Here is a 25,118-nt window from a genome sequence, read left to right as displayed (position 1 = left end):
GTGACGATGGTTAAGAAGCTTGGAGGAATGTTATGTTGGATGAGACTGTCGATTGGATTTGTGTAGGGGACGAGGGTATCTGAACACCTAATTTGCTCCAAGATCCTACTTATTTGGAAGTCATTTGAATCAAGTTAGTTTCAAAATCACATAGAAATCCTTTCTGATTTGTTCATGAATCACAGAAAAGAGCATAAAAGAGGAGAGAGAGAGAGAGAAGAATGAACTGTAGTGAATAATAAATCGTGTCAATCTTGTTGACTTTTCCCGACCTTTTTTTTAGCTAAAATTGGCTATCCTTTGTTCATAAAATGATCTCTCGATTTATAAATGAGAGAGTAAAATATGGTGATGTTATATTTTTGACCTCGTGTTAATGGGGATTGTACGAGATATTCTGGGTATTTTACATATATGAGCTTATCTCTCGTTTTCTTTTTAGCTTAATCGCGACTAAGCTTTATTGGCTTCAGATCACCAGGACTAGTTTGATCGGTTAAGCTTGGTCAGCATTGCCAATTGCTCATTTAGTGTAGCTTTCAACCCCTTATCCGTGGTGAGGAATTCATGTTGGTAGAGCGATGCCAAAATATCGAACAGATTTTGAATCACCTAAAATTGATTGGTAGCTCGCTCTTCAACGAGGAGATAACTACAAGACTCTTTGTCATATTGTTAATTCTTGATTTTTAGTGAGAAACCTCTGAGGAATCGACTGCAAGTTTTCTCAAATAAGAACTACCGGAAGGTAGCCTAATGTATTGGGTCGGGTCACGTATAGTGGTTGACTCAAATATGTATTTATCTCATTTCAGTTCGAGTAGTTCAGGCTCGAATCATTTAGTAGTTTTTTTGTCCACCATGTAGCTAAGTCAAATTTGGCTTTAGCTCAGTTGGTTGTATCAAGTTGGATAAGTGAGCTTCATAGTATTATGTCGGTAGGTCTTCTTTCGTTGTACTCTCATCTTTTAGATTGTTAGATCTCTTCATCAAAAATAGTGCCAACATAATTTCGATTTACAAATGTATTTCAATTTAATTCATGGCAAAGAGTTAAAAATAAGAAGCATAGGAATACTATGCGCTCTTTTTCAGCCGAATGAAAAGCGCTAATTTAATCGTTTAATTTTCAAGTCCAACGGTTTTCAGTCGTCAAAATCACTAGGAGTCCGATTAACCTCGTCCAAATAATATTTAGCTACAAATAAAAAAAAAAAAGCTACCACAACAAAGACCGAGCCCTGCTCAGCGTGGCCACACGAACACCGCATAATTTAACGAGATAGAACCCACATATCTGCCAGTTGCTTTCTAGTGCCTGCTTCCTCTTGCCTTCTCTCTTTTCCTCCCTCTCCACTCAGTCAACGCCGCCGCCTTCTCCTCGAAGTCATTCAGGGCAATAATGGGTCGGGAGGTTTTGCTTCCTCCCGACCCCTGTTCTGAGTAAGACCAAGGAAGGAGAATAAGCGTCTCCACTGCTCAACTTATTTGTTTCTCCTTGATGCTGGCGATGGGGGAAAAAGGTGTCAACTCGACGGAACTTTGGATTTTCCGCAGATTAGGCATAGCGGGGCCGTGGCGTTCGCGATGGCGAAGGTGGACTCGCCCGCTTGGTGGTGTCATCCGCTCCTCAGGTCTCATCGCCTTCCTCCTCGGGTACTTTCTGGCTTGCAGCATCGTGGCGATCCTTTTCTTCCGGCTTTGGGTTTCTTCCTTTCTGACGGATGATTTGGTTTCTGCTGGCTGCCGTCCGGACGGGGAGGGATCGTGGTCGATTGGGATTTTCTACGGGAAGAGCCCCTTCTCGCTGGCTCCCATTGAAATGGTATTTGAACTTGTTTGAATTGTTTATCATGGTTCTATTTTAAGGCCAGTTTAGATATTCTGTGCTGTGATGGCAGTCAAACAGGAGTAACGAGAAAAGCTCGGCCTGGCCAGTTGCGAATCCTGTGCTCACGTGTGCTTCTGTCTCCAATGCTGGTTATCCCAGCAATTTCGTTGCGGATCCTTTTCTTTTCGTTCAGGTTGGAACTCTTCTTGTAGGTTTGTTTCTATAGGTCAGGAATTAAATTTTGAACTTTTGCAGTCGAGTTCTATTATAGAATTTGTTAGCTGCAGTTTTACCCGTTTCAGAAGTAAAAAAAAATGACAAGATAAGACTTTCTACAGAAACTGCGAGTTCTGGGTTGGATTCTTTATCGTTTCATATATATATCATGTCCATCAAACCTCTCCACTCTAAAAGATGCGTGGATTTTGATAACTAAATCTGAATTCATTTCTATACGCTGGTTTTACTTTGGACTGTCTTTGTCTGAACTGGGTTAAACATATGCTAAACTGAATTGCTAGCAACCCTGGATATCGTCTTGATGGCTTCTCACACTTCGGACCAAACTTCTCCTTGTTATGTGCATGCATCTATTAAGAAAATTCAAATTGCAATTATTTGCTGTGCTATAATGCCTTTGTTTTGAATTGCTACAAAGATCTGTTTTGCTTCTTTCTGGTATGCAAACTTTTCTTCATAAACTAGTTTTTACTTTTTTAATATTTCTCATGCACCTGATTTGGTAGGAATTTTAATAATTTTCTATGTAACTATAACTTTTTTTCTTAACGTTTGGTTGCAAAATTTGAAAGATGTAAGTAGCTTTCAGCTTGTTTTTAGGAAATCTGATTTTTTGTTTTTTTTTTTCTTTTGTGAATACCCATTTCTTCATTTTTATCCTGATATATTTCTTATGTTTTCATCAGGACAATACATTTTACCTCTTCTTTGAAACAAAAACGGTGGCCACAATGCAAGGTGATATTGGGGTCGCAAGAAGTTTGGATCAAGGTGCTACATGGGAATTTCTTGGCATTGCTCTAGATGAAGCATGGCATCTCTCTTATCCATATGTTTTCAATTACCAAAATGATGTAAGTTGTAAAAATGTATTCTACTTAGTACTTAAATGAGAAGCACCTCGAAATAGATATGTTTTCCATTTCTAGTACTCTTTTGTGCTTGCTAATTGATATATTTTGCTTCATGATAGGTTGGATGAGACTTGCTAATCTATCTTGCTTATAGATATGGTTTTCATTTTTGATTGATTGATGTTGTTCTCTCTATGGATACCAAGCTAGAGCCTCCCCTTTCAAAGCCATTGCCATCAGTTTTTCTTCTTCTGTCAGCCATTAATATCAAAGTATCTCTCCATGTGATTAACCCAATTATAAGTATCCTGTCCTTCAGTTCGACATCTTCAACTTTCTTATGCATGAATCTCCTCCCTAATTTCCACGAACGAAGTTCATTCCACCTATGAAGCGAGGGTTGGGTTCCCTTTCTCGACCCATATTGATTTTCCCTATTTTATAAGTTTAGCTCGCCACATAATCAGCTCGCTTGCCTGCATTGGCTCTCAAATTGTCTTCCGTTCAGAAGGATACCACAACAAAAAAACTGGCACGGTTGGATGCAACCTTTTGCTGGTGTTCCACCCATCGTGGTTTCCTATTCTAGGAAAAAATCCTTCAAAACGATCTTCTCCCATTCAAATCGCATGCTGTCTCATTCCCGCTTGCTGTTGATTGTTCTAGTCTTCTGAATATCATGTTATTCCCTCCAAGTGCTACCGCTCCAATTTGCTTCTAATTCCTTTACTTAATCCCACTGTAGGCTACAACAGCTTTGTGTGGAACTTTGTGATCTACTTTATCATTTCTTTCAAGGTTATAAATTTTCCCTCAATGGTTGAAAATCGCCCCTCTATTGAAGAGAAACACTCATCCATTTCTCATCCTGATTTGACTCACCTCTTCCTCCAATTTCTCATCCAGATCATCTATTTTCTTTGTCGCCATTACTCACAAGACGATTTTTTATCACAAAAACAAAACCCATGTACACTGAAATCCCATTGTCACTTCCTAGCTAGCTCTCATCGCGAATTTATCACAATTAAGTGATCCCGAATCACTTCAATCCCGTTGTCATTTCCCAAGTAGCTTTTATCGCTACTATATCATAAGCAGATCATGCATCGCTTTCTAGCTAATTCTTATTGCGATACCGTTGGGAAGCCACCAAGATCACAAGGGATGCGTAAATCACAGTGAGCTCAAGCACTAGGTTTGGCATGGTACTCTTTTAAGCTGCGATTCTATTCGATCATGTTGTGGAATTTCTGGACATCACTGTCCCTACTGCGTGATCTGTCTGAGACGTGACTATGAAGATTCTAATACCAATTTGATAGGAATGGAGATATGGCTGTAAATTTAGCTCGAAGATTGTTAATCGCTCGAAGATTGATTCAAATTTTGGCTCGGATCGAGATCTAATCGAAATAAACGAGCTGAGCTGCAAACCAAAATTTTGAATTGAATTTTTTTCGAGCCTGTTTTGAGCCGACCCCGACTCGGCTCGAAATCGGATTGTTAACAACATATGACTGTGAATTTAGCTTTAAGATCTTTAATCGCTCAAAAATTGATTCAAATTTTGGCTGGAATCGGGATCGGATCGATTTTTTTTTTAGCCGATTTTGAGCAGACCCCAGATCGGCTTGAAATCAGATCGTTAACAGCCCTCAATGGCAATGAATTACCTTCGCAAAATCAGGGCAAATAAAATTTCTTTATTTACCAACACAAAACATCATGACTCGAATGCATAAAAAATAAGTACCTACAGTTCGAGAGTAGGCGATCTCTCCCAAAATCCTAATCCTAATACTCAAAAATAACAATCTCATCTCGCCCTAACCCTAACCTATTAAACCCTTTTTATACTAAACAATAATAAATAACAAAAGATTAAACTGCTCGTAGGCGCTAGTGTGATAGGAATTTATTTTGTAGGGATCTTAGTGTTGGACAACTAAAAGTATCGTTGGTTGTCAAGAGCTAAGTTTAATAACATTGAAGAAATTTGAGAATGGTAAAATGAATGTGTGGAAAGTTTGGAAACCTAGATGGTTTATATTAGAGTATATTAGAGGATGGTGGGTTTATATATTAAAGAGTGGGCATCAAACCTAGATGGTTTGCACATGGACAAAGGAGGTGAAATTTACTCGTAAGCTAGAGATAGAAATAAACAGAGTTAAGAATTAAGAAGATAGAGGATTAATCCAAGGTAACATTTATTTTTGTTTGAAACAATTTTTGAATTGTTGTTGAATTCCTCATAAAACACAACACACACGGATATTGAATGAGGATTAGTTAAATCTATCCTTAATGAGTAAGGTAAGGCAATGATGGCATATGGCATAACATACTGCAAGTGATTTATGTTCTTTTAGGATATATTTGTTTCACCGTATATCACCAGAAGTGTGAGAATAAAATGGATAGTTGTGATTTTATCATATAGGATTTCTAAGTTTTTGTTATTACTATTAATGGAGGACAGTGTTTTTGATGTCCGTTGGTATTAAGAATAGTTTAATCATAGGCCAACCTTTACACGCGGTAAGTTTTCTAATGTCAATCAGGACCCATCGAGAGGTTGGCTTATGCATAGATAATGTCAGTCAAAATTAAAGGAGGCGTCAATATTAGATTTGATTAAACGAAAACAGCATAAGGCATCGAATTCATGCCACCATAGAAAAAATTTGACTTAATATTCCAAATCAAAAGTTGTGAAAGAGAGTCTGATATGGGAAAAAGAAAAGTCATCAAAAGCTTGCTGCAGATTTACCTCTTTCTGATTTTTGAAAAATCAAATGTAGTTATCCCAAATTCTTTTTTCTTCCACCACAAATAGCTGAAGGTTCTTCGCCCTCAATTCCTTACCTTTGCTTGTGAAGTAGCAACTGAAATCAATGACTAATTTGGAAGTGTTAAAGCATCGTATTAGCTGCAATACTTGGTGAGCTATGAAAGAAAGGTTTCCTCCTTTGCAAGTGATTTCGTAACACTAACAGCTAATCTTTAGTGCTAATATATAAATATTTGATAAATTGCCACTAGCGGCGGCTTGGGGGGAATGCCAATGGCAACAACAATGAGTAAAGGCTTGAAGGAGACTAACTATGTTAAAACCACTGAAGAAACTGGCGGCTTAGCTTTGAAATTGAGAGTCGAGGCAAAATATGGAGTTTTGTGATACTGGGAAGATCTGATTCCCATGGTTTTTTGCTTAATACATTGTTACCCGCATGGTCCATAGTCCATAGTTATCAAGATCTTGAATTTGATCTTTACTTGTACCAAAATAAATTCTTATTTTGCAATTACTATAAAAGTATTGACCATTCAACTACCTGTATGTCTCACTTGGCAATGACAAGGGACAGGAAATACTTGAGAATAATTTTTCTTTGTATGTGTGCATGTGTGTGTCTATGCACATATTTCTTATGAAATCTAACTTGAGTGCTGGAACAATGAAACTAACATATTACCAAAAGGTCTTTTAAAGAGGCTGTACATAATTGCATCAGCTCTGTAACTAGGCAAGATTTCCTTCCAACTCCACAAATATGTAGATTTCTTAGAATATCAATACTAGTATCAGCGTTTTGGATGGGATCTCATACTTCTTCTACTGTTGTTTGGCTGACATACCAGTAACTATCTGTTTTTTGTACTTAGCATGAATTTATATCATTTTTTTGTTTTTTTCCCCGATGCCAATGAAATCTATTTACGTTGTTTTTTCACGTCAGACATATATGATGCCCGAGGGCAGCAAAAATGGGGACCTTCGGCTTTATCGAGCTACTAAATTTCCACTCGAATGGACATTTGAGAAGGTTCTTGTGAGTAAACCACTCATAGATACATCGTTGGTTCACTTTAATGGATATTATTGGCTCTTTACTTCAGATTTTACTAGGTTAAGTGTAGAGAAGAATGCGGAGCTTGAAATATGGTTCAGTAACTCCCCGCTTGGCCCATGGAAAGAACACCGAAAAAACCCTATATACCAATCTGACAAAAGCTTGGGGGCACGAAATGGAGGTCGTCTTTTTGTTTACGAAGGTTCTCTCTATCGTCCTGGTCAGGATTGTAGTGGGACTTATGGTCGAAGGCTCCAGATATACAAGGTAGAAAGGCTAACTGAACAAGAATACAAGGAGGTGCCAGTTTCATTTCCCATTGGAGAAACAAAAAAGGGCAGGAATTCTTGGAATGGTGTTAGACACCATCACCTAGACCCAAAACAGCTCCCTTCAGGCACCTGGGTTGCTGTTATGGATGGAGATCGTGTTCCTTCTGGTTATTCAACAAGGACTTTACTCCTTGGCTGGACATTTTTAATTCTGCTTTTTCTTCTGGTTATGTTCATTGGACTATTGATTGGTGTCTTGGATTGTATTCATCCTCAAGGAAATTATCTGATCATTAGTCGAAGAAATGAGTCAATTTCATTTTGGGCAAATCCCCACTCCAAACTTAAGAGGTATGCTGCAGTCATAAACAGATTCATTCTTTCACTCAAAGGCAAAGCAAAGCTGAAAACTTGTCATGGAAAGCTCACCATCAGCCTCCTATCTATCATTGGCATGGTTCTAGTCTGTATGGCTGTTCAATATTTATATGGAGGGAATGGTGCTGAAGAGGGCTACATGTATAAAGGCCAGTATTCCCAGTTTACAATGCTTACAATGACTTACGAAGCCCGCCTTTGGAATCTAAAGCAGTATGTGAAACATTACTCTAGATGTGCTTCTGTTAGAGAGATTGTAGTCGTTTGGAACAAGGGAAAACCTCCCGTTCAAGGAGAATTTGACTCTGCCGTGCCCGTCCGAATCCGTGTTGAGCAACATAATTCTCTGAATAATCGGTTTAAGGATGATGGTCTTATACGAACCAGGGCTGTTCTTGAACTCGATGATGATATATTGATGACTTGTAATGACATAGAAAAAGGGTTTAGAGCCTGGAGAGAGCATCCTGAGAGAATTGTGGGGTTCTATCCTCGACTACTGGATGGAATCCCTTTAAAATATAGAGATGAAACTTATGCTAGGAAGAAAAATGGCTACAATGTCATATTAACTGGTGCAGCTTTCATGGATGTTGAGCTTGCTTTCAAGAGATATTGGAGCGAGCAGGCAAAAGAAGGAAGAGCGCTAGTTGACAAATTATTTAATTGTGAAGATATACTAATGAACTTCTTGTATGCAAATATTAGCTCTATGAGGACCGTTGAGTACATTCATCCTTCATGGGCTATCGACACTTCTAAATTTTCCGCTTCTGCCATTAGCAGAAACACGCAACAGCATTACAATATCAGGACAGAGTGTTTGTCGAGATTCTCCTCTATATATGGTTCTCTTCCTAAAATGGGATGGATGTTTGGAAGTAGAGAGGATGGTTGGGATGCATAAGATTGAAGTTAGAGAATCGAAGCTCATAATATTAGATAATCTTTATATTAAGTTTCTAAGTATAACAGGTTGTGAGAGGCTTCATTGCCATGCAAAAAGGTGCATTGTTTGTGGATTTTGTGCGTTGTGTTGTAGTTTATATGAGCAGGTGGTATTTAACCTTGTAGAACTATGCAAATTTTTTTTTTTTTTTCACTATTTTGTGTCACTATTTTGTGTTGTAATTATTTATGATGAACAGTTGCCTCCTAAGAAGGGAACTTCTACAAGAAAATTTTATTCATGTTTATGTAAGATGATGAGCATGTGTCGAGTTAATAAACTTTTGGGGGTGGATTTGAGGCTGGTTCATAAGTCTGGTTGTACTTTTTTGATTTTAACTGGATCAAATTTTCAGTTTTCATTTCTGTTATGTAGTTAATAGTCTATTCTCTCTTGTTTCTGATTTTACACTTATTTAAATCAAGCTGCCTTTTATCCATAAGGAAAAAAATGCCCAATTTTTTTAAGGTTTTTTATCTCCTTACTCCTGTTCTGGATGCCAAAGTTCATAGTATCTTGCTTCATATCGCGCTTATCATTTCAAGAGAAGTTTCATGATATATAAATAGTAAAATTTTCGTGTTAAATATTTAGATCTGAAAGTTCATAGTATTGAGGGTTATATCTACGTTATACCCCCTGTAATTTTCCTGTAACCTACCTATAACATACATGTAACTATTAAGTTTTGCGCTTCTGTTTTTATATATGTTTAAGTTACAGGTAGGTTACAGGGAGGTTACATGGGTATAACACAGATATAACTCTCAATATTTTCCCTATAACCTACCAGATATACGCAACGCTGCGTACATCTTACGCACACAAATCTCTCCATAAGCAGAGCAGCGCACATGAAACCCTCTAAAACTCAATAAAATCTAATTTTAAATATAAATTATATAATATTTTTCATTATAACTATGTAAATTGCTATTACGTTTTTTTAATCATCTCCATGGCATGTAAAATATTTTCCAACACAACAAACGATTTAGAATAAATTCTGAATTTTCACCATCTTGGTATCAAATATATATTGGTACCTTATAGTGTGTGTTTTACTAAACATAGTGAAAAATAATTTTAAATTAATAATCATTTTGTACTCTCTGACCAGGGCCTTCAATAGATCTTTTTTTGATCTTCTAAGAAAAACTATGATCTACCTACTACATTGGCTTACTTACAGGTCAAATTGAAATTAATCCTGATCTGAATCTGAAACAAATGAAGTCAATAATTTAGGTTTTTTTTTTTAATGAAGAATGATAAATTATAAAATATATCAAGTGAACTTCTGACATCAAAGATCCAATCTTCACCTTCCACCAGTTCAATAAGAATTCTTTCAAATTAAAAAAAAATAAATACTCGAAGCTTTTAGACAATCACAAACATTTAGAAATTGATATCAAAGAATTAAGCATCAAAAGATGACCACAAATTTATTTCATGAAGATTCTAATTGACCATCTACTTAAAAAACTTCAATTTCCTGTACTACTTCAGAAAATGTTCATCAAAATGAAACGAGAAGAGACCCAACAAAAAAGACAATTGTTGATAGCCTAAATTCATGCAAACCATGTCATCTTATTTCAAGTCATGGTTGCCCTTGCTCTTATATACGCTTGCATTGGATAGCGCTTGTGCGTAGTAAGCTGCACAGTATCTATATTCTCCTCCTCTCCATCCTTCAACTTCCAATGGAACTCCTGTATTAATCTTCCAATAGCCGTGCAGGAAATTAGCATTGCCAGAGAAGAGCCCGCGCACACTCTTTTTCCCCCTCCAAAAGCCATTGTCTTGTGCATATCCAATTGCTCATACTTGTCCGACATGAATCGCTCAGGTTTCCATGCTTCTGGTTCCTCCCAATCACACTTGTCCATGTTGCATGCATATAGGTTGATGATGATCTGTGAGAGATTTTTGGAGTTGAGCAAAGCTAAAAGGAAAATATATTTTGTGCGAAGTAAATGAATTGCAGGGATCATTTGAATGTTTATTGATAGAAAACAAGTTTTAGGGAAAAAAAATATTATGTTTTCACTCTTTTTTTGTTAGAAGAAGAAGGCCTACAACCAACAGAATGATAGAATCCAACTAATGTTATCATTTCTTAAAAATTTAGGGTTCATTAGGTTGCTTGAAGTTTTAAAAATGTGCTTTTGGAAAACAATCAGTAGCCATATCCCAATTATTTATGGTCAGCATTATGAATTTTTATTTTTTATTTATTCTTATTACTTGTGTCTAATGAATTAAACCTATCCTTGGCAAATCATTTTATACAACTTCTGTTCAAGTCATTTTCCTCCCTAATCTTCTGAGATTAAATTTATTTACTCTTCTAATGTTCATTTTCAACCTGGCATATTCAAATCCAAAAAATCAAGTGTAATTTCAATTACCAAACATTAAAAAGTTTCATGCTAGTTAGTCACTCAATAAAATCATTGCTCAAGTTATCTATCCTAATTTTACCAAATTTGTTTTAAGGTTCTCATTTCTATCAAACTCAACTTGAACATTAATAAAACTTATAGTCTAACCCTTGTATTTATTCAATATCATCCAAGTAATTATAGTTATTTTAAATTTACCTTTTGAAGTCTCAATGATACCATTTTACTGCATACAGCACTTCTCTAAACTAACCACCCAACCTAACGCAATATAGGTGATATTCTAATAGATCCAATGATACCACCTAACCTCATTCGTCTCTCTAATAGATCCAAAATACTTACATGATACCTGGTTATAAAGATTTTTAAAAATTTTCTTTGTTAAATCGATTATTTAATTTAATATAATAGACATCAACACTAATTTCAAATACAACCTCCTCAAAACTCCCTCAAATACAATGATTTATTTTTCACCCAAAATGATAAAAAACCTATCATTTTTTAAAATATATTTCTTGCTTAAGAGCAACCAAATGAACCCTGATAAACAACCAAATAAGCCCTGCCTACAAAACTAAGAAAAAAAAAAGAAATTTACATACATACCACACAAATTTACATGTCTAACACCTAAAGTTTGATATTTACACCTATATCACCTAGTGTCACAAAACTATGCATGAAAATGCGTATTTCACTTTTAAAAAGATAGTCATTGTAGTATTTTTAATGTGATGTTAAAAATTTGAGTGGCATGTATGTAAACATGAATGTTTAGGTGTAAGATATGTAAATTCAAATAGATTGTGTGCTGTGTATGTAAATGCTTCTAACGAAAAATTTATTAAACAGAATTCTCACATCAGTCCCAGCTGGAATGTTATAGCCACCGAGCTGGGTATCTTCATGCACATGTCTAGGAGGTATGATGGGCACAGGAGAATGAAATCTGAGTGTCTCATGGAAAACAGCACATAGATAAGGCAAGTGTTGAATATGCTCCTCAGTGATTTTCTTTGACCCGCATACTTGATGTATTTCCTGGTAAAGGCAGTCCTGAGTTGGGAAAAGATGAATATGAAAACTCATGCCAACTTTATTTAAGCAATAAATTTAAATATTTATGTTGCTTACCTGGCATGTTTGATTCTTCGAAAGCTCATACATGGCCCACTCTGTAGTGACCAATGTGGTGTCAGATGTCTCGATGATCGATTCCCAAACCAATGTAATGAACTGCTCTTCAGTTAGTTTAGTATCTTCTGACAGCAAGTAATCCACATAACAACTAATTTTCTGTTTTGGTAATAAAAAATGTCAAAGTCATTAGAAAAATGTGGGTACAAAATGGAGTTCATTTGAAGAAAAGGAACCTCTCCACGAGCAATACGTTGCCTTTGTTCCTCAATCAAGGCCTTTGTTATAGCCCTCTTACGTGTTTCTATCTGCTGAATTTTTATTTCCATGCTTTTATTAGGAACCCATCTCAAATATGGGAAGAAATCCCTCCAATCAACTTCGATAGCTCCCATCATTGGATCAACAACTAAGCTCTGAAAAATCTCTTTCTTTGTTGTTGTCACGCCAAGTTCCTCCACGTAAATGGACTCCACATCTTTGCCTAAAGTCTGAAGATAATTTGTTAGCATGAGTGCGTAAACAGCTATAGAATAAAACCAGCGATTCATTTAAGCCGAATGGATTTTAAGAATAAGCACTCTTTTGGTTGGTGGGTTCCACTCTTTTATAAAAGACGTCGAGAAGCTGCTGTTGCGCAGTCATTTTATCAAGTGGCTTAAAATTTACTTCCTGAAAGCAGCTTTTTATAAAAAAAGTCTCACAAATGAGGCTCAGCAATTTTTATTCTGTCGGGAAACCTCCTCGCTCTTAAATAAATCAGTGACTCAACATAGCGCTCAAGAGCACTAAATCCTTAACATGTTTATGTCATCACTTGCTTTGTTCGTCTCTTGATTCTCTTTCATGGATACAACAAAATGTAAATTATGAAACTCAACTTGATTCAGAGAGTATTGAGACATATTTCTTAGCATAATGCTAAGAACATTTTATTTTGAAACTTTGTGGGCTATAAATAGAACTACACATAAAATTTATTAAATATTGACAATTAACAATAAAATTTCAAGTTTTCTCAACTTTTGTATGTGCCATTTGGACGTGTATTATTCAAGCTTTGTGCAAGACTTGCGGTTTAAAAAGATGCCTGAGGTGCATGCTTCGAGGCACGGCTCATGCTTTGATTCCCAAAAACTTCCATGAGGTTTACAAATTTATAATTTGAGTGCCTTGAGGTTTAAAGAGAAGTTTGATGTTTGGATTCTTTCCGGCCAGCCACAAAAGTCTGTTTTTTGGCTTCTTGATACCATTTCTTACACAGAAGTGGCGGACATAAATCTATCCAAGATTTGCTTCTTGGTCTCATTGTTGCCAACACATTCAAAAAGGTATAGAGAAGACACAAGACTCATCCTAAATAAAGAGAAAGGGAGAGAAATTGAGAACATACCAATCAAATGCCCATTGGTTGTCACTCCAAATCTCCTCCTCTTCCTCTGGGTGAAGTCGTTCTTGATGTTAAAGGTCTTGTGAATCTCTTCAGGAGTTTACCCCTTAATCATAGCTACCATAGTTTGGTAGGTCAAATCAAGCAGGCCTTTGATGTTCAGATAGTTCACTGCTAGAATAAGATCGAACAGCATAGCCAGATCAACCTTCACAAAATTGGAGTCTCAGCCCTTGAGATCCTCTTCCGTGGTCTTCTTGAAAACTGAATTTATATCTTTAGCAGATTTTGTTTCAAGAACCAGCAAACCTGAAGTTTTCAACACCTCGGGGGATATAGCTTCCACAACAGTATCAGCTGTGTGGTTTGTCATGAATTTCGCTTCAAGAAATAACTACTCCGAATCTGTTTTCTCTATCTCAAAGTCTCTGCCAGACACATTTAATTGACATGATGAAGTTTTTGACAAGGGAATCACTCGGGAATCAAAGAACTATTGCAAGAATTAATCACAAATTCATTTTGAATCTAATCGAGGCAAATGTTCAACAGGAGATGAAGAAGAATGATGAGCAGTCCAGGCAATTTGTCCACATCTAGCAACAGAAAGAACCAGTTGCTGTATACTTGAAAACCATCAAAGAGAGGATGGTGTGCCATTCCCACAAGCGCTGCGGCCTTACATGTGCGATAATAAATTTCTGCCTCTCAAGAACAGCAGAAGGTTGTTTTTGAAGGAAGCACAAATTGGAATAAAAAATCTTAACCTCTGATACCAAAATGATGACGGCAAAAGGTATGTGTTCAGAAAATCAATGAGATAGAAAGAAAATGCAAAGAACAAAAAAATTTGGGAACAATAAAAGCAAAGAAACAGAACACTAAATAAAGATACAAGATACAAGAGTTCCATACTCTTGTAACCGATCAGCATACAAAAATCACTACCTAAAGGATCGACGAAGGAAAGAAAACCAAGGATGACACCACCAACGACGCATATTACAATTTCCACCACCCAACACGTGGTCGGAGATTCGTCCTCATCTGGGAATCAAATCCCTTACAAACCTCAAATGAGCCGCAAATAGTCCACTAATACAACATACGACCACCTATTTATAAACATGAAGGAGCCACTTATTACAAGTGTACCATCCAAATAGAAAACATATAAAAATAGAAAACTAAAACATAAAAGCTGAACTTTAACATAATATAGATAACACTATTTACTAGATCACATAACTCAGATCACAACTAGACATACAGTGTCAATTGCACTCTTTGTGTGAGGAGTATGCCTCATGGTGTTTTAGATGATGCATCACATTAATACCTAAAAAAAACTATTGTTATATGAACTATCTAATATAAATTATATCCCAATACTAGTGGTACAACAAAAAAGGGGGAGAGAAATTTAAAATAAATAAAAAATCATAATAAATATTTCTACCCCACAATCCCGTAACTGTTCCCAATGGAGTTTTGCATCTCGCTATTTCCTTCTTTTTTCAACATAACCAAGGGACACGAGTGTTGAATCCTATATTGTCCTTTGGTAAGACACGCCTCGAGAGTTAGAGTCGGGAGATGAGGAAGAGAGATAGAGTAGTTGCGATCGGACGTCCTTGCAAAGAGTTAGGTAGCTGAGACCGTAACCGTGGTCTGCCGATTGGATCAACCGACATTGCATGCCAACTTGATCGAGTGGTCGGTCGTCGGATGGTTGGTTCATATCATGCTCCTTTAATCTGATGCTTCGATTGTTCGACCATCATTCTTTGCCGCTTGATCTCTTTGAGATTTGTGCCGCAGTTTTGGTGCATACATATTAGTTTCTCGAGTTTTCCTACTTCTTGATAGTGACGGCTACAATAAGAACATGAAAACTATTAAGCAATCATTGACACCAAAATAGAAAAAAATCTTTCGATAATTAACTTTTCTTTGAATTTTACGCCCAGTGAGCCCTATAAATAAGACCATAGGTTTGGCATTAAGTTCTTTCGTGCCAACTTTTCCTATATAGCCGACGCATATCATGGCTTACAGTACGAACTGAGATGATGTGGATCTCAAACTTCTGGCTATGGCAGGCTTTCGAATCCCTGTATCTGTAAAGAAGAAAAAAAATCATAAAGAAAGAAGAACGGTTGAGACCTGCACCTGTTTCGGCCAATCAAGAGTGGCAGATACTGAAAAAGCCTCACCAGGGAACCCTGACTCTTAGGCCTGATAAGGGTTCGATTGGTTGAGGGCCAATAGGGCCATATTGCTTAAGGAATTGAGGTTGGTGAAAAGAGGCCAAAGGAAATGACCATCACCAGCACTCCAACTCTCCCCAGTCGCCACCACAGAAAAATGTAGGCACCCTATTGTGAGGGAGAGACACACTTTTGAAGACCCTTTCTTCAATGGACAAATTTTTAGGTATGTGATAATCTTCTTTGATTCTTGGCGATTTTTAGTAATTTCTGATATTATCTTAATGCAAAAGAATAGGTTTGAAGGGTTTAGGGTTTAGGGAATATCAAAAGATGTTGTCGAATCCGCTCCCACTATCGCTGTCGGGCCGCAAGGTGTGCTCACCGCGCTTCCACCATTGGTCGATGCAGGGGGTAACAGCCACTCGATCCTTAGTGGACTCCAGCAGGAGCAGTATGACTGGCAACACCTTTCCTCTGAATTTTGTGGAGCGGCGAACAAACGTAATTGGACCTTCGGCATGAGAGGTCGGTCCTTCAGAGCAAGCGGCTGGAGGTTCTTTTGAGGATTTGATGCGGGAATTGTCAGCCTGCCTGACAACCATACGGACTGGTTCCTCTTGATGGCGGCACGAGCATCTCACTTTCAGGGACTGGCTCTGGTTATGTCGGAAGGGTCTTTGAACAAGGCCCAACTGAAGATTGCCTCTCAGGATGAGGAGCTGGGGAGGGTTCGTGACGATCGGAACCAACTGTAACTCAAACTTGAAAATTCTCTCAAAGCTAATCAAGAATCCCTTGACATCATAGATGACTTGAAGAAGGAAGTCGTAGAGCCAAAGAAAAGGTTGCCCCGTCTATTTCCAAGGGAGAGCATAAGGACGACCTGGCGAAGCAACTTAGATGTGGGGTGGACTATGCCATCCACCGATTCATTCACCATGGCCTTGTCACTCCCAAATTCTCCGACACAGACAAGTTGTCCGCCTTAATTCCGAACAAGCTCGAAGGATACTCCAAAGACGAAGGATCGGATAGGGAAGACCGGCCGGCCACCTGCTAAAACCTGGCATGAGGAAAACTTGTAATCATTTTTCTTTTTGAAAAGCCAAAGGAAAGAGATACTTGTAGCTGCTTTTATTGTATAGAAAAGATTTATTAGTTTTTGTTTATTTGGAATTTGCTCTGAATCGATTGCGACTCGATTAATTGTGCGCTCATCTCGCAAGTGAGTTTATTTTGCTTCTCCTGTTTGGTTGGATTGTCGCCTTCAGAGAGACTCGAGTTTGAGGCGATCATTGTGATGTGTCACGTATCTTGTCGCTGGAAAATGTTTCGATCAACCTTAAGGCTAAATCATGAATCTCAGATATTACGTAATTTCACGTCGAACGACTGTTAATTTTAAGGGTTTGTTTAACTCGAATTGTCGATTGGTAGTCAAATCATACTTTCAAACATTGTTCATGTTGTTTGACTAATATATATCGACTGATTAGTTTACTCGGGGGCCTAAGTGTCCAAGGAGGGTATTTTCTCCGAGTTGGGTGTCGAACGCAACATCAGAGAAGGTGGAATATAGAGTTCATCCCACCTCACAAACAGACGTAGTGTCCCATGGAGAAATATTGCACTAGTAATACATTCTGAGAGAGTGCAATAAGTCCATTCAACAGCTGTGGTTTGAAGTCCGGTCGATTCTTAGGAGCTATTTGGGGTGTGGGGGGTGGGGGTGGGGGGGGGGGGTGAAATTAGATCTGGATAGCACACTAGTCAGAAATCCTCTCCGCGAACAGATGGGGCGCCCCTTAAAGTAGCTAACAATTCGCTACCAGTGGGCACCATATCTGTTCGACGGCTGCTCCCTAGAGAAAAATCATCTCCTTCCCGCCAACGGGCTAATGGTCAGACATGAAAAGGTGTCACTTGGCAACAACACTCCCTTTCTTCGATACTTTTCAAGCTTCGACATTTTCCTCTGTTGTGGAGGAGATATGAGAAGATGGGAGGGCAAGGAGAATGGGTGCTCTCGATGAGTGAGCTTCAACAAAAAGCCTTTGCTTTTCTCGAGCTCTCTCACTTCTCAAGGTTCTCTCATTGTAGACGAGAGCGAGAAAAATGAGGACTCGTCTTGAAAATAGTTTTTATTGAAAAGTGTACATCGGATGCACCTTTTATATTTATATTTTCTGGATGTTATGTATCATTCGATTGAAGTGAATAAAACATTTCATTTTTTGTTGAGAATACTCTTTCTACTTCATTGTTTGCGTGACCAACTTGTTTTTGCATTTTGACATTCTGTTGTTCTTCCTTTGCACTCTAACGACTCGAACGTGACAAGTATTAACAAATGATCGTCAATTGTCATTCGATCGTAGACGAGAGTTCTGAGTTTAAGTTCAACCATGGTCCAATCGAAAGAAGTTCACTGAGCGTCGGAGGGGCATGTGCATTTTTTGAACAAAATTAGTTAACTATAACTTTCATTGCATCGATTAAATTTACACATTGGCAACGACACTCCCTTTCATGTTTACATAAAAACTTCCAAGGAAAAAACATTTTTCAGTCATCTCCACTCCACGTTCAAGGAAATTCTTTTCCAGCGTATATCTTGAATTTGTAAGCTCTTGTAGAGACTCTTTAGCTGATTACGTATGACCCGCTCCATTTCTGGTCCAATTTGCCTACTGATTGTCTTCGGGTGGCTGGATTGACTTTCTTCAAAACTAAGTCCCCTGGGGAAAACACCTTCTCTCGGATGTGTTTGTTGAAGTATCGAGTTAATCGTCTTCGACTTCTTATCAAAGAGCTAAATTGGTTCGCTTTTCTTCTATCAAATCAAGGGCCAACATTGCGCCCTCGATGTTCGCTTCCTGCCATTTGGCCAGGTTCTCCATTACGAAGGATGCGGCTGTGACGACCCTTTCACTATGATGATTGTACTCGACCGATAACACCGCCTCCATTCTAGAGTTAGCATAAATGGTGTTTGGTCGGTCGTTGATGACGACATCGTTTGAATCAGCCAAAACACAGACAACAGTAGATCCACCCAGTTTTTCTTGGCTTCTTTGACCTTTTTACTTAGCAAGTTAAGGACAATCTTGTGGGCTACTTCGGCTTGCCCATTCATCCAGGAATGATGGACTTAAAAAAACTTCAAATTGATTCCATGACTTGCATAGAAATCATGTACGCGCTAATCCGAAAAATGTCCCATTGTCGGTGCTGATGACTAGTGGCAGTCCGTATCGACATGTGAAATTCAACGAGATGAAGTTTGGCACCACTTCGGGGGTGATTAGGGTGAGCGGTTTGGCTTCGATTAACTTGAAAAAGTATTTTACCACTACTAAGAGAAACTTGCGCTGGCCCTTAGATGGGGAGAAAGAACCGAGGATGTCCAATCCCCAGGTGACAAATGACCATGGACTTAAGATCGGTTGAAGCTTGTGAGCCAGCTAATGATGTAGGGGCACGTCCTTCTGACACTGCTCACATTTCCTGAAAAATTCTTCGGCATCCTTCAGAAGTGTCGGCCAAAATTAGCTTTGTCATTGTACCCAATAAGCTAGAGTTTTTTCTTCCGGAGTGGCTCCCGCATTCTCCGGATTAACTTAGTAATTGGTCTAGACTGTCACCCTATAATCCTCCGAGTTATCCACCAATAAATTCATCTCCTTAACATATGCATCTCCCTATAATATACTTTGATTCATACATTATAGTTCAATGTGATTTCCTAGTCGTTCATCTCATAGTTCTTCCGAGTCCTCACAGGTTACAACATATTTTAACAAATCAATTATTCAGACTGAAAAGTAAATTAAGATAAAAAAAAACAATTACAAATATAGATAAAAAACTTTCAGATTCAATCCAACAATCCTACATATTTACTACATCACCACAAAGAAAAACAAGGGATTCTACTCAAAACTCAAAGATAAAACACAATAAGAAAGCCTTAAATTAAAGAGATTCAACATACAAGAGTATTACAAACAAAAGCACAAAGAAAGTTCTCTCTCTCCCTCAATCCTCTTGAGAATGCTTTACCCAATTCATTTCCTCCTCTCCTGCAATTCTTTACACAATAGTAAATACAAATAACACTACACACACGCTAGACTTGTTTGGAACAAGCCTAAGAACTCTCATATTAATGGAGGAAAATCTCTCTCAAGAATCCCTCTTTAATCCAAGTGTTGCTCTAGAGTTCTTTCTTCTACTTGGGTGTTTCTCCTATTTTCTCCTGCAAGTGTTCTTTATAACTCCATAAACTTGCCTTGATTCGCCCAAAAACCGCCTCAAAGAAATGGCTGAAACTGCTCAAAACCGTGCAGAATTCGGTACTGGTGCCTAGACGCTGCAATATCTGGCGTTGTAGCCTTGGCCTTCAGGACTGGGGCTATGGCCCACAGTGTTGGGCCTAAGAACCAACCTCTCAAGTTGCTCTTTGGTATCTGGCGCCTAGGCGCCACTCTAATCTAGCGCCAGAACCTTGCATTCAATGGACTGGCGCCTAGGCGCCAAGCTCCTAGCGCAATGGCCTTGGCCTTTGGTTGACTGGACCGGCGCTTAGCCACTGCAATAATGGCGTCATGGCCTTTTCTTCACAAATCCTGTTTTTTTTTTCCAAATCTTCTCATTTTTGTTTCATGTTCCTTCCACTCCGTTCCAGTACTAATATCTATTAAATCTGCAATAAAAACATGAAAATACATTTCTTTAAAGTTCAATTTCATTCAAAAAGAAGTGCAAAACATAAATAATTTCATGCAATCTATTCACACATCAAACTCCCCAAACTTAAATATTACTTCTCCTCAATTAATGCTACACTTTTAAAAAGTAGATTGTTAAGATGAAGCACTGGGTTTCAATAAAATTTCCTATAATTCTGCCTCAGAAATAGTATAGTATAACTTGAAAGAAACTTTAGTAAATCAGTCTAAGAATAGGGTGTAAGAATATCTTGCACTAAACTTCAGAATTTTGATTTTTATTTACTTCAAAAATTATTGCAATTTGTTAAACTAGTGATTCTTATAAAGTATAAAAACATAACTTAAGCTCTTCGTTTATGCACCTTTGTCTAATATTTTTTTTTGAAATAAAAAAATAAATTTAGGATTGTATCAAAGTTTTCTCTTTTAAAAAAGTTAAATTGAAACCAATTTTTTATTAGGTTTTCCTCAAGCTTCTCCTCACTTTTCATTTTATTCTTTTTTTTTCTTTTCTTTTCTATTCTTTTAGGATCATTTTCAATCATTCCTATTTTTATGTGAGGATTACTATATCTGGACAGACTTTTAATAGTTTTGAATTTCACTATTCTCTTCCTAAAGTTAAAAACTCATCACATTTCTTCACTTGATAATTGTGAGTATTAGAATAGAGGCTTAATTCTTTTAAAGTATAAATCTAAGAATCATAGTTTTATCAAAAATACAATTCTTTTTTCACAATAAATAACAAAATCATTTTCCTACATGTCTCCTACAAAATATCTCAACTCTAGTATAGTCCTCTTTACATAAGACTTCAATTAAGTTTTCTATACATTCCTAGAATTAAAACTGTAGTAATTTATAGTTAACACAACATGCCACAAACATTTAAAATAATAGCAATTGAAAATGTAACCTATTGGGAAAAAATAAGATTACATCTTTCAAATAAATATCAGCAAGCTGACACAGGGCAGTAATAGTGGAGAAATGTCCTAACCCTAGAGTGGATCCTCCTCTGTGAGAGTTTACGATGGAATGATGAATCACGGCCCCAACATCTATAGATTTCATTGGTTGAATGCAGTAGTTTAAGGAAGCTCTCTCTTTCATCACCTTGCTCAAGTTGGTCGAGGGTAGCATATTGGCAGAAATGAAGTAATTGCAAGTCTTAAAAGGTGCATTAAGTTTAGAGGAAGAGAATTTGACCTCGTGGTCATTCCTCACATTCCAAGCTCCTCTTCCATCAGTAAGAAAGTTGATAATTTCATCAAGTTGGGAATCAGAAGGTTCGAAAAAAGAATAAAAACTCCCAGAGACATTTTTTCAAAGAAAATAAAGAATTAATGCAAGCGACAGAAATATCTATTCGCTTACCCCTCACAAAAATGAAATCAACAGTACCCTCATATAGGTTAGCATAAAATTCTCGAACAATAGGGACTACTGCTACACTAGTTGTGTAGCAGAAAGTCTCCCATTTTCAACTCACTATCATGCTTTCCAGAGATCCTTCAGAACTCATAAATCCCCTTGGAGCTTAATTGTTCATTGTATCGCTCCAAAGCTTTAGAATTTACAAATTCCTTGAGTAATTTTTGGGCTTGGGTTTGATTTTGTTTTGGGAGACATAGAAAAGAATAGATGATGGGAATATACTAGAATGAGGTAGAAAGTGATAATGGATGCACAAAATATGCAAGTTATGGGTTAAATCAAGTTTTCTCCAATAATCTCCAAATTTTCGAAAATCTCAAAAAATTTCAGTGGAAGAAGAAGAATCAATCTTGGGAGGCGGATTTTACCTCAAAGAAGTGACTTCTACCGCAAAAAACTTCACGAATCTACCTCCAATCCAATGTTTGGGAAAACCCTAGGTATCGCCATCAAATGTCGAAGGAGACCAGGGGAGGAAGAAGATCGCGAAAAATGACCTAGATCAGCCAGTTTAGGCGATTTAACGCCGATTTTGGAGTGGCACCTAGGCGACGCGATTGTGGCGCCATGGCTTTATTCCTATTTGAGGCCATGGCGCCCAGTGACCGACACCTAAGCGCCAGCTCAACTTAAAGTCTTTTGACGCTAGAGCCTAGTTTTGGTGCGCAAGCCCCGGATATGGTTATGTTCAATAAATTAATAGTATTTTCTCCTCTCCAAATATTAAATCACACAAAATAAGTTCAAATACAAATATAATAGATCCCTCTAGTACTTCCAATTTCTAACGGAATCACTACACTTGAATACTGAGTTGTTGACCTCTTTTTTAGTGAGGTATAGTTTTTTTCTTAGGATTTAGAGTCTAGCCTTAAGCTTCTCCCTTTGACTATCTTAGAGCCTTAGAAATGGGACCCGCCACATTTTAGAAATTCAACCTACTACTTTACCCTCTTTGTAGTTTCGCATTTGTGGTATCGGTCTCTAGCACTTGGAGGTTGAAACCAGCATGAGGAAACCCAAAAGGAGTTCATATAGAGTAATTAAGCCTTAGAATTGTCTTATGCACAATTTGCACCTTCTCGCGCACAAACTTCGTAATTCGAAGAGTCGACACATTTGTTTTTCACAATTCGCATCGCTTGCGCTGTTATTTGTCGAAAACTTAGATAAAATTTTTTAAATGATCGATCACGAGCCAGAATTTTAACGAAAATCGAATTCGATGCATTTTTTACCCGATCATCGACGAGAGTGTTCGAACGATCTCGAATAACGAAACGGATTGCGCTGGAGCGTCCAGAACGTTGAATTTAGCTAGGGAGGACATCAATTTTGATATGACTCCGAACGGGATTAAATAACACGCAAATCGAGAAATTTTCAATATTAATTAATTAAAAAAAAGAAGAAATTCTTTTGCACTTAAAATCTTTAAATCCCTAAACCTAAACTCATGCACATGAGTCCCTCTCCCTTTCACGGATCGTCCCGTTCGCGGGCTAACCGAGACCGAACTCTCTACCCTTCACAAAACCCTAGCCGGGCCGAGGTCCCCACTTTCTCACGAAGCTTCGCCCGAGGTCCCTTCTCTCTCGTGCTCTGGTAAAGCTCTCTACATCTCCTGCCTTCTGTGCCACCAACCCTCTGCGCTCTGTCACCACCTGCCCTTCGCCTCTGTCGTCGTCTTCCCCCACGCGATACTTGTCGCTTCTCTTGGCTCGGCTCACCGTCCAGGTGAATGAAGGTAACTCCTTCTGCTCTCCCTTGGCTATAAATAACCCCACTTGGGGTAGAGTTTGAGTTGGCCGAAATTTTGGAGGAGAGGGGAGGTGCTGTCGGATTGCTTCTAGACCTACTTTTGCTTTTTTGTGTGCTCTACACCAAGTGGTAACCTCTTCCCCCTCTCTGTTTTCTCGGTTTGCTCGTTACTCCTTGTCTGGTTCTGCTTGACACTACAATAGCTTACCCCTTAGCCCGACATTTGGTTGCTGGGCTCGGCATCCATGTGGGTTTGCTTGATATGCTTACTTGCTTAGCTATTTGGCTGTTTTTCTCCTTCCTTTTTAATGACATTGCGGTTTAAAAAAAAGGAGAAGAAAGGTGAGAGAATGTTTCGGTTAGCCTTGGTATGGGGAGAGTTTGCTAAGGCTTGTTACTTTGCCCTCATTCAATTAATTTATTAGCTTTGATGTTTATTCTTTTAACACTTCATGTTCATAATGGTATCATAGCATGTGGAAGTAAAGGGAGAGGCATTGTTTAGTGAGGCTTTATGTTGGGATGTTGGTTTGGAAGCTCTTATTGTAATCCATCTTCTATCTATTTCATTGCTTTAGTATTGCATATTTGAAAGAACTTGCACCGATGGGAAGTTATACAAAGGTGGGAAGGAATGGGAGAACTTCAAATAATTTGGGCCCTTTGTTGTGGCTCGGTTGGCTCGGCAATTGAAAGTTCGCAGGGCTGCTTTTTAGCCCTGTTTCGGGGCTGAGCTGGGGCGAGCTGGGCCTTATTTTGGGGTTGGGGCTGAATGTGATTTATGCCTACCTTAGGTACTTTATCGGCTGCCATTTTGGATGATCTATCTACCTGTCTCTGCAACTTTTATTTATCTATCTTTTACCATGCTTAATACATGTTGAGACGCTTTACATACCATGCCACCAAATTCTTATATGCTCGCATGTCGAATGTGTACTAGGAGGTTTATATACATGCCATGCAATTACCATGTGTTTACATTTCTAGTGCACAATTGATAAGCTATGGTTTGGTGTTTTAATGAGCCACAATTTTACAACTTTCTGAGTTCGATTTTGTGCCCTACTAGGTCTCGGTTTTGGCTTTGTTAGCCCCCCTCATTTGGGCATGGTGGTAGGCTCAAATTTGAGACTTATAGGGCTGCGGTTTTGACATTTGTTTGGGCCTTGTTTGTGGGATATTAGGTTCAGTTCTGGAGATTTGTATCGCAGCAGTTTTATGTCTTGCTGCAGTCTCTGGTTTTGGTTTCCAAAAATTCGTATGTCTAGCATTTAAAGACAAAAAAGCATTCACAATACCTTGGATTTACTACGTATATGAAAAAATGTGTGTTGGAGATGAAAAAAAAGAGAATTTACATACATACCTTGTAATTCCTATGCATTAACATTTCAACCAAGGTCTTTCAATGAGTTGGTTGGACTGAGTGTAGTTACTGGATCCCTCATGCATTCCATAAAAAGGGAAATAGAGATTTACATACATGCCACCCAATTCTTATATATTTACATTTCTAAGACCTGATCTTTCATGATATATATAAAAAAAAAGGGTGTTATCACATTTTAAGGAAAGCTATACTCCATATTTCTTATCCTAAGCATTCTCTACAACATTTTTTGACATCTCTTTGTTTTGAT

At 37.9% G+C, this 25,118-nt stretch overlaps 2 protein-coding genes across 3 annotated transcripts in view; one reads left to right on the top strand and one right to left on the bottom strand.

Annotated features, from left to right (window-relative positions):
* The first annotated feature begins 1,262 nt into the window (after positions 1-1,262).
* Positions 1,263-8,520, top strand: LOC110032444 (glycosyltransferase family protein 64 protein C5-like). Its single transcript, XM_020736084.1, has 4 exons — positions 1,263-1,825; positions 1,902-2,024; positions 2,758-2,925; positions 6,672-8,520. Exons 1-4 carry the CDS (start codon positions 1,502-1,504, stop codon positions 8,340-8,342), a joined length of 2,286 nt encoding a protein of 761 aa, XP_020591743.1. The 5' UTR covers positions 1,263-1,501; the 3' UTR covers positions 8,343-8,520.
* A 1,313-nt stretch (positions 8,521-9,833) lies between these two features.
* The window catches only part of LOC110032443 (ent-kaurene oxidase 2), a 32,743-nt gene continuing 17,458 nt past the window's right edge, over positions 9,834-25,118 (bottom strand). The window contains exons 5-8 of one of the 2 annotated variants that reach the window (XM_020736081.1): positions 12,175-12,429; positions 11,936-12,097; positions 11,663-11,857; positions 9,834-10,306 (exon numbers count right to left, since the gene is read on the bottom strand). In XM_020736081.1, the coding sequence (XP_020591740.1) occupies positions 9,986-10,306; positions 11,663-11,857; positions 11,936-12,097; positions 12,175-12,429 (933 nt within the window). In that variant the 3' untranslated portion in view covers positions 9,834-9,985. The remainder of the gene's footprint in view (positions 10,307-11,662; positions 11,858-11,935; positions 12,098-12,174; positions 12,430-25,118) is intronic. The other variant, XM_020736082.1, reaches the window with a different exon arrangement.

This window comes from Phalaenopsis equestris, unplaced genomic scaffold (genome assembly GCF_001263595.1).
Source record: "Phalaenopsis equestris unplaced genomic scaffold, ASM126359v1 Scaffold000941, whole genome shotgun sequence".
Taxonomy (NCBI): Eukaryota; Viridiplantae; Streptophyta; class Magnoliopsida; order Asparagales; family Orchidaceae; genus Phalaenopsis; species Phalaenopsis equestris.
Note: the sequence above shows the minus strand (reverse complement) of the source record. Positions and strands in the feature narration are given on the sequence as shown.

What these genes read in the sequence shown, in the direction of transcription:
- LOC110032444 (XM_020736084.1), top strand. Translation starts at nt 1,502, where the DNA reads ATGCTGGCGATGGGGGAAAAAGGTGTCAACTCGACGGAACTTTGGATT. An exon ending in CGCTGGCTCCCATTGAAATG is followed by an intron (nt 1,826 to 1,901) that starts GTATTTGAACTT and finishes CTGTGATGGCAG; the next exon opens with TCAAACAGGAGTAACGAGAA. An exon ending in TTTTCAATTACCAAAATGAT is followed by an intron (nt 2,926 to 6,671) that starts GTAAGTTGTAAA and finishes TTTTCACGTCAG; the next exon opens with ACATATATGATGCCCGAGGG.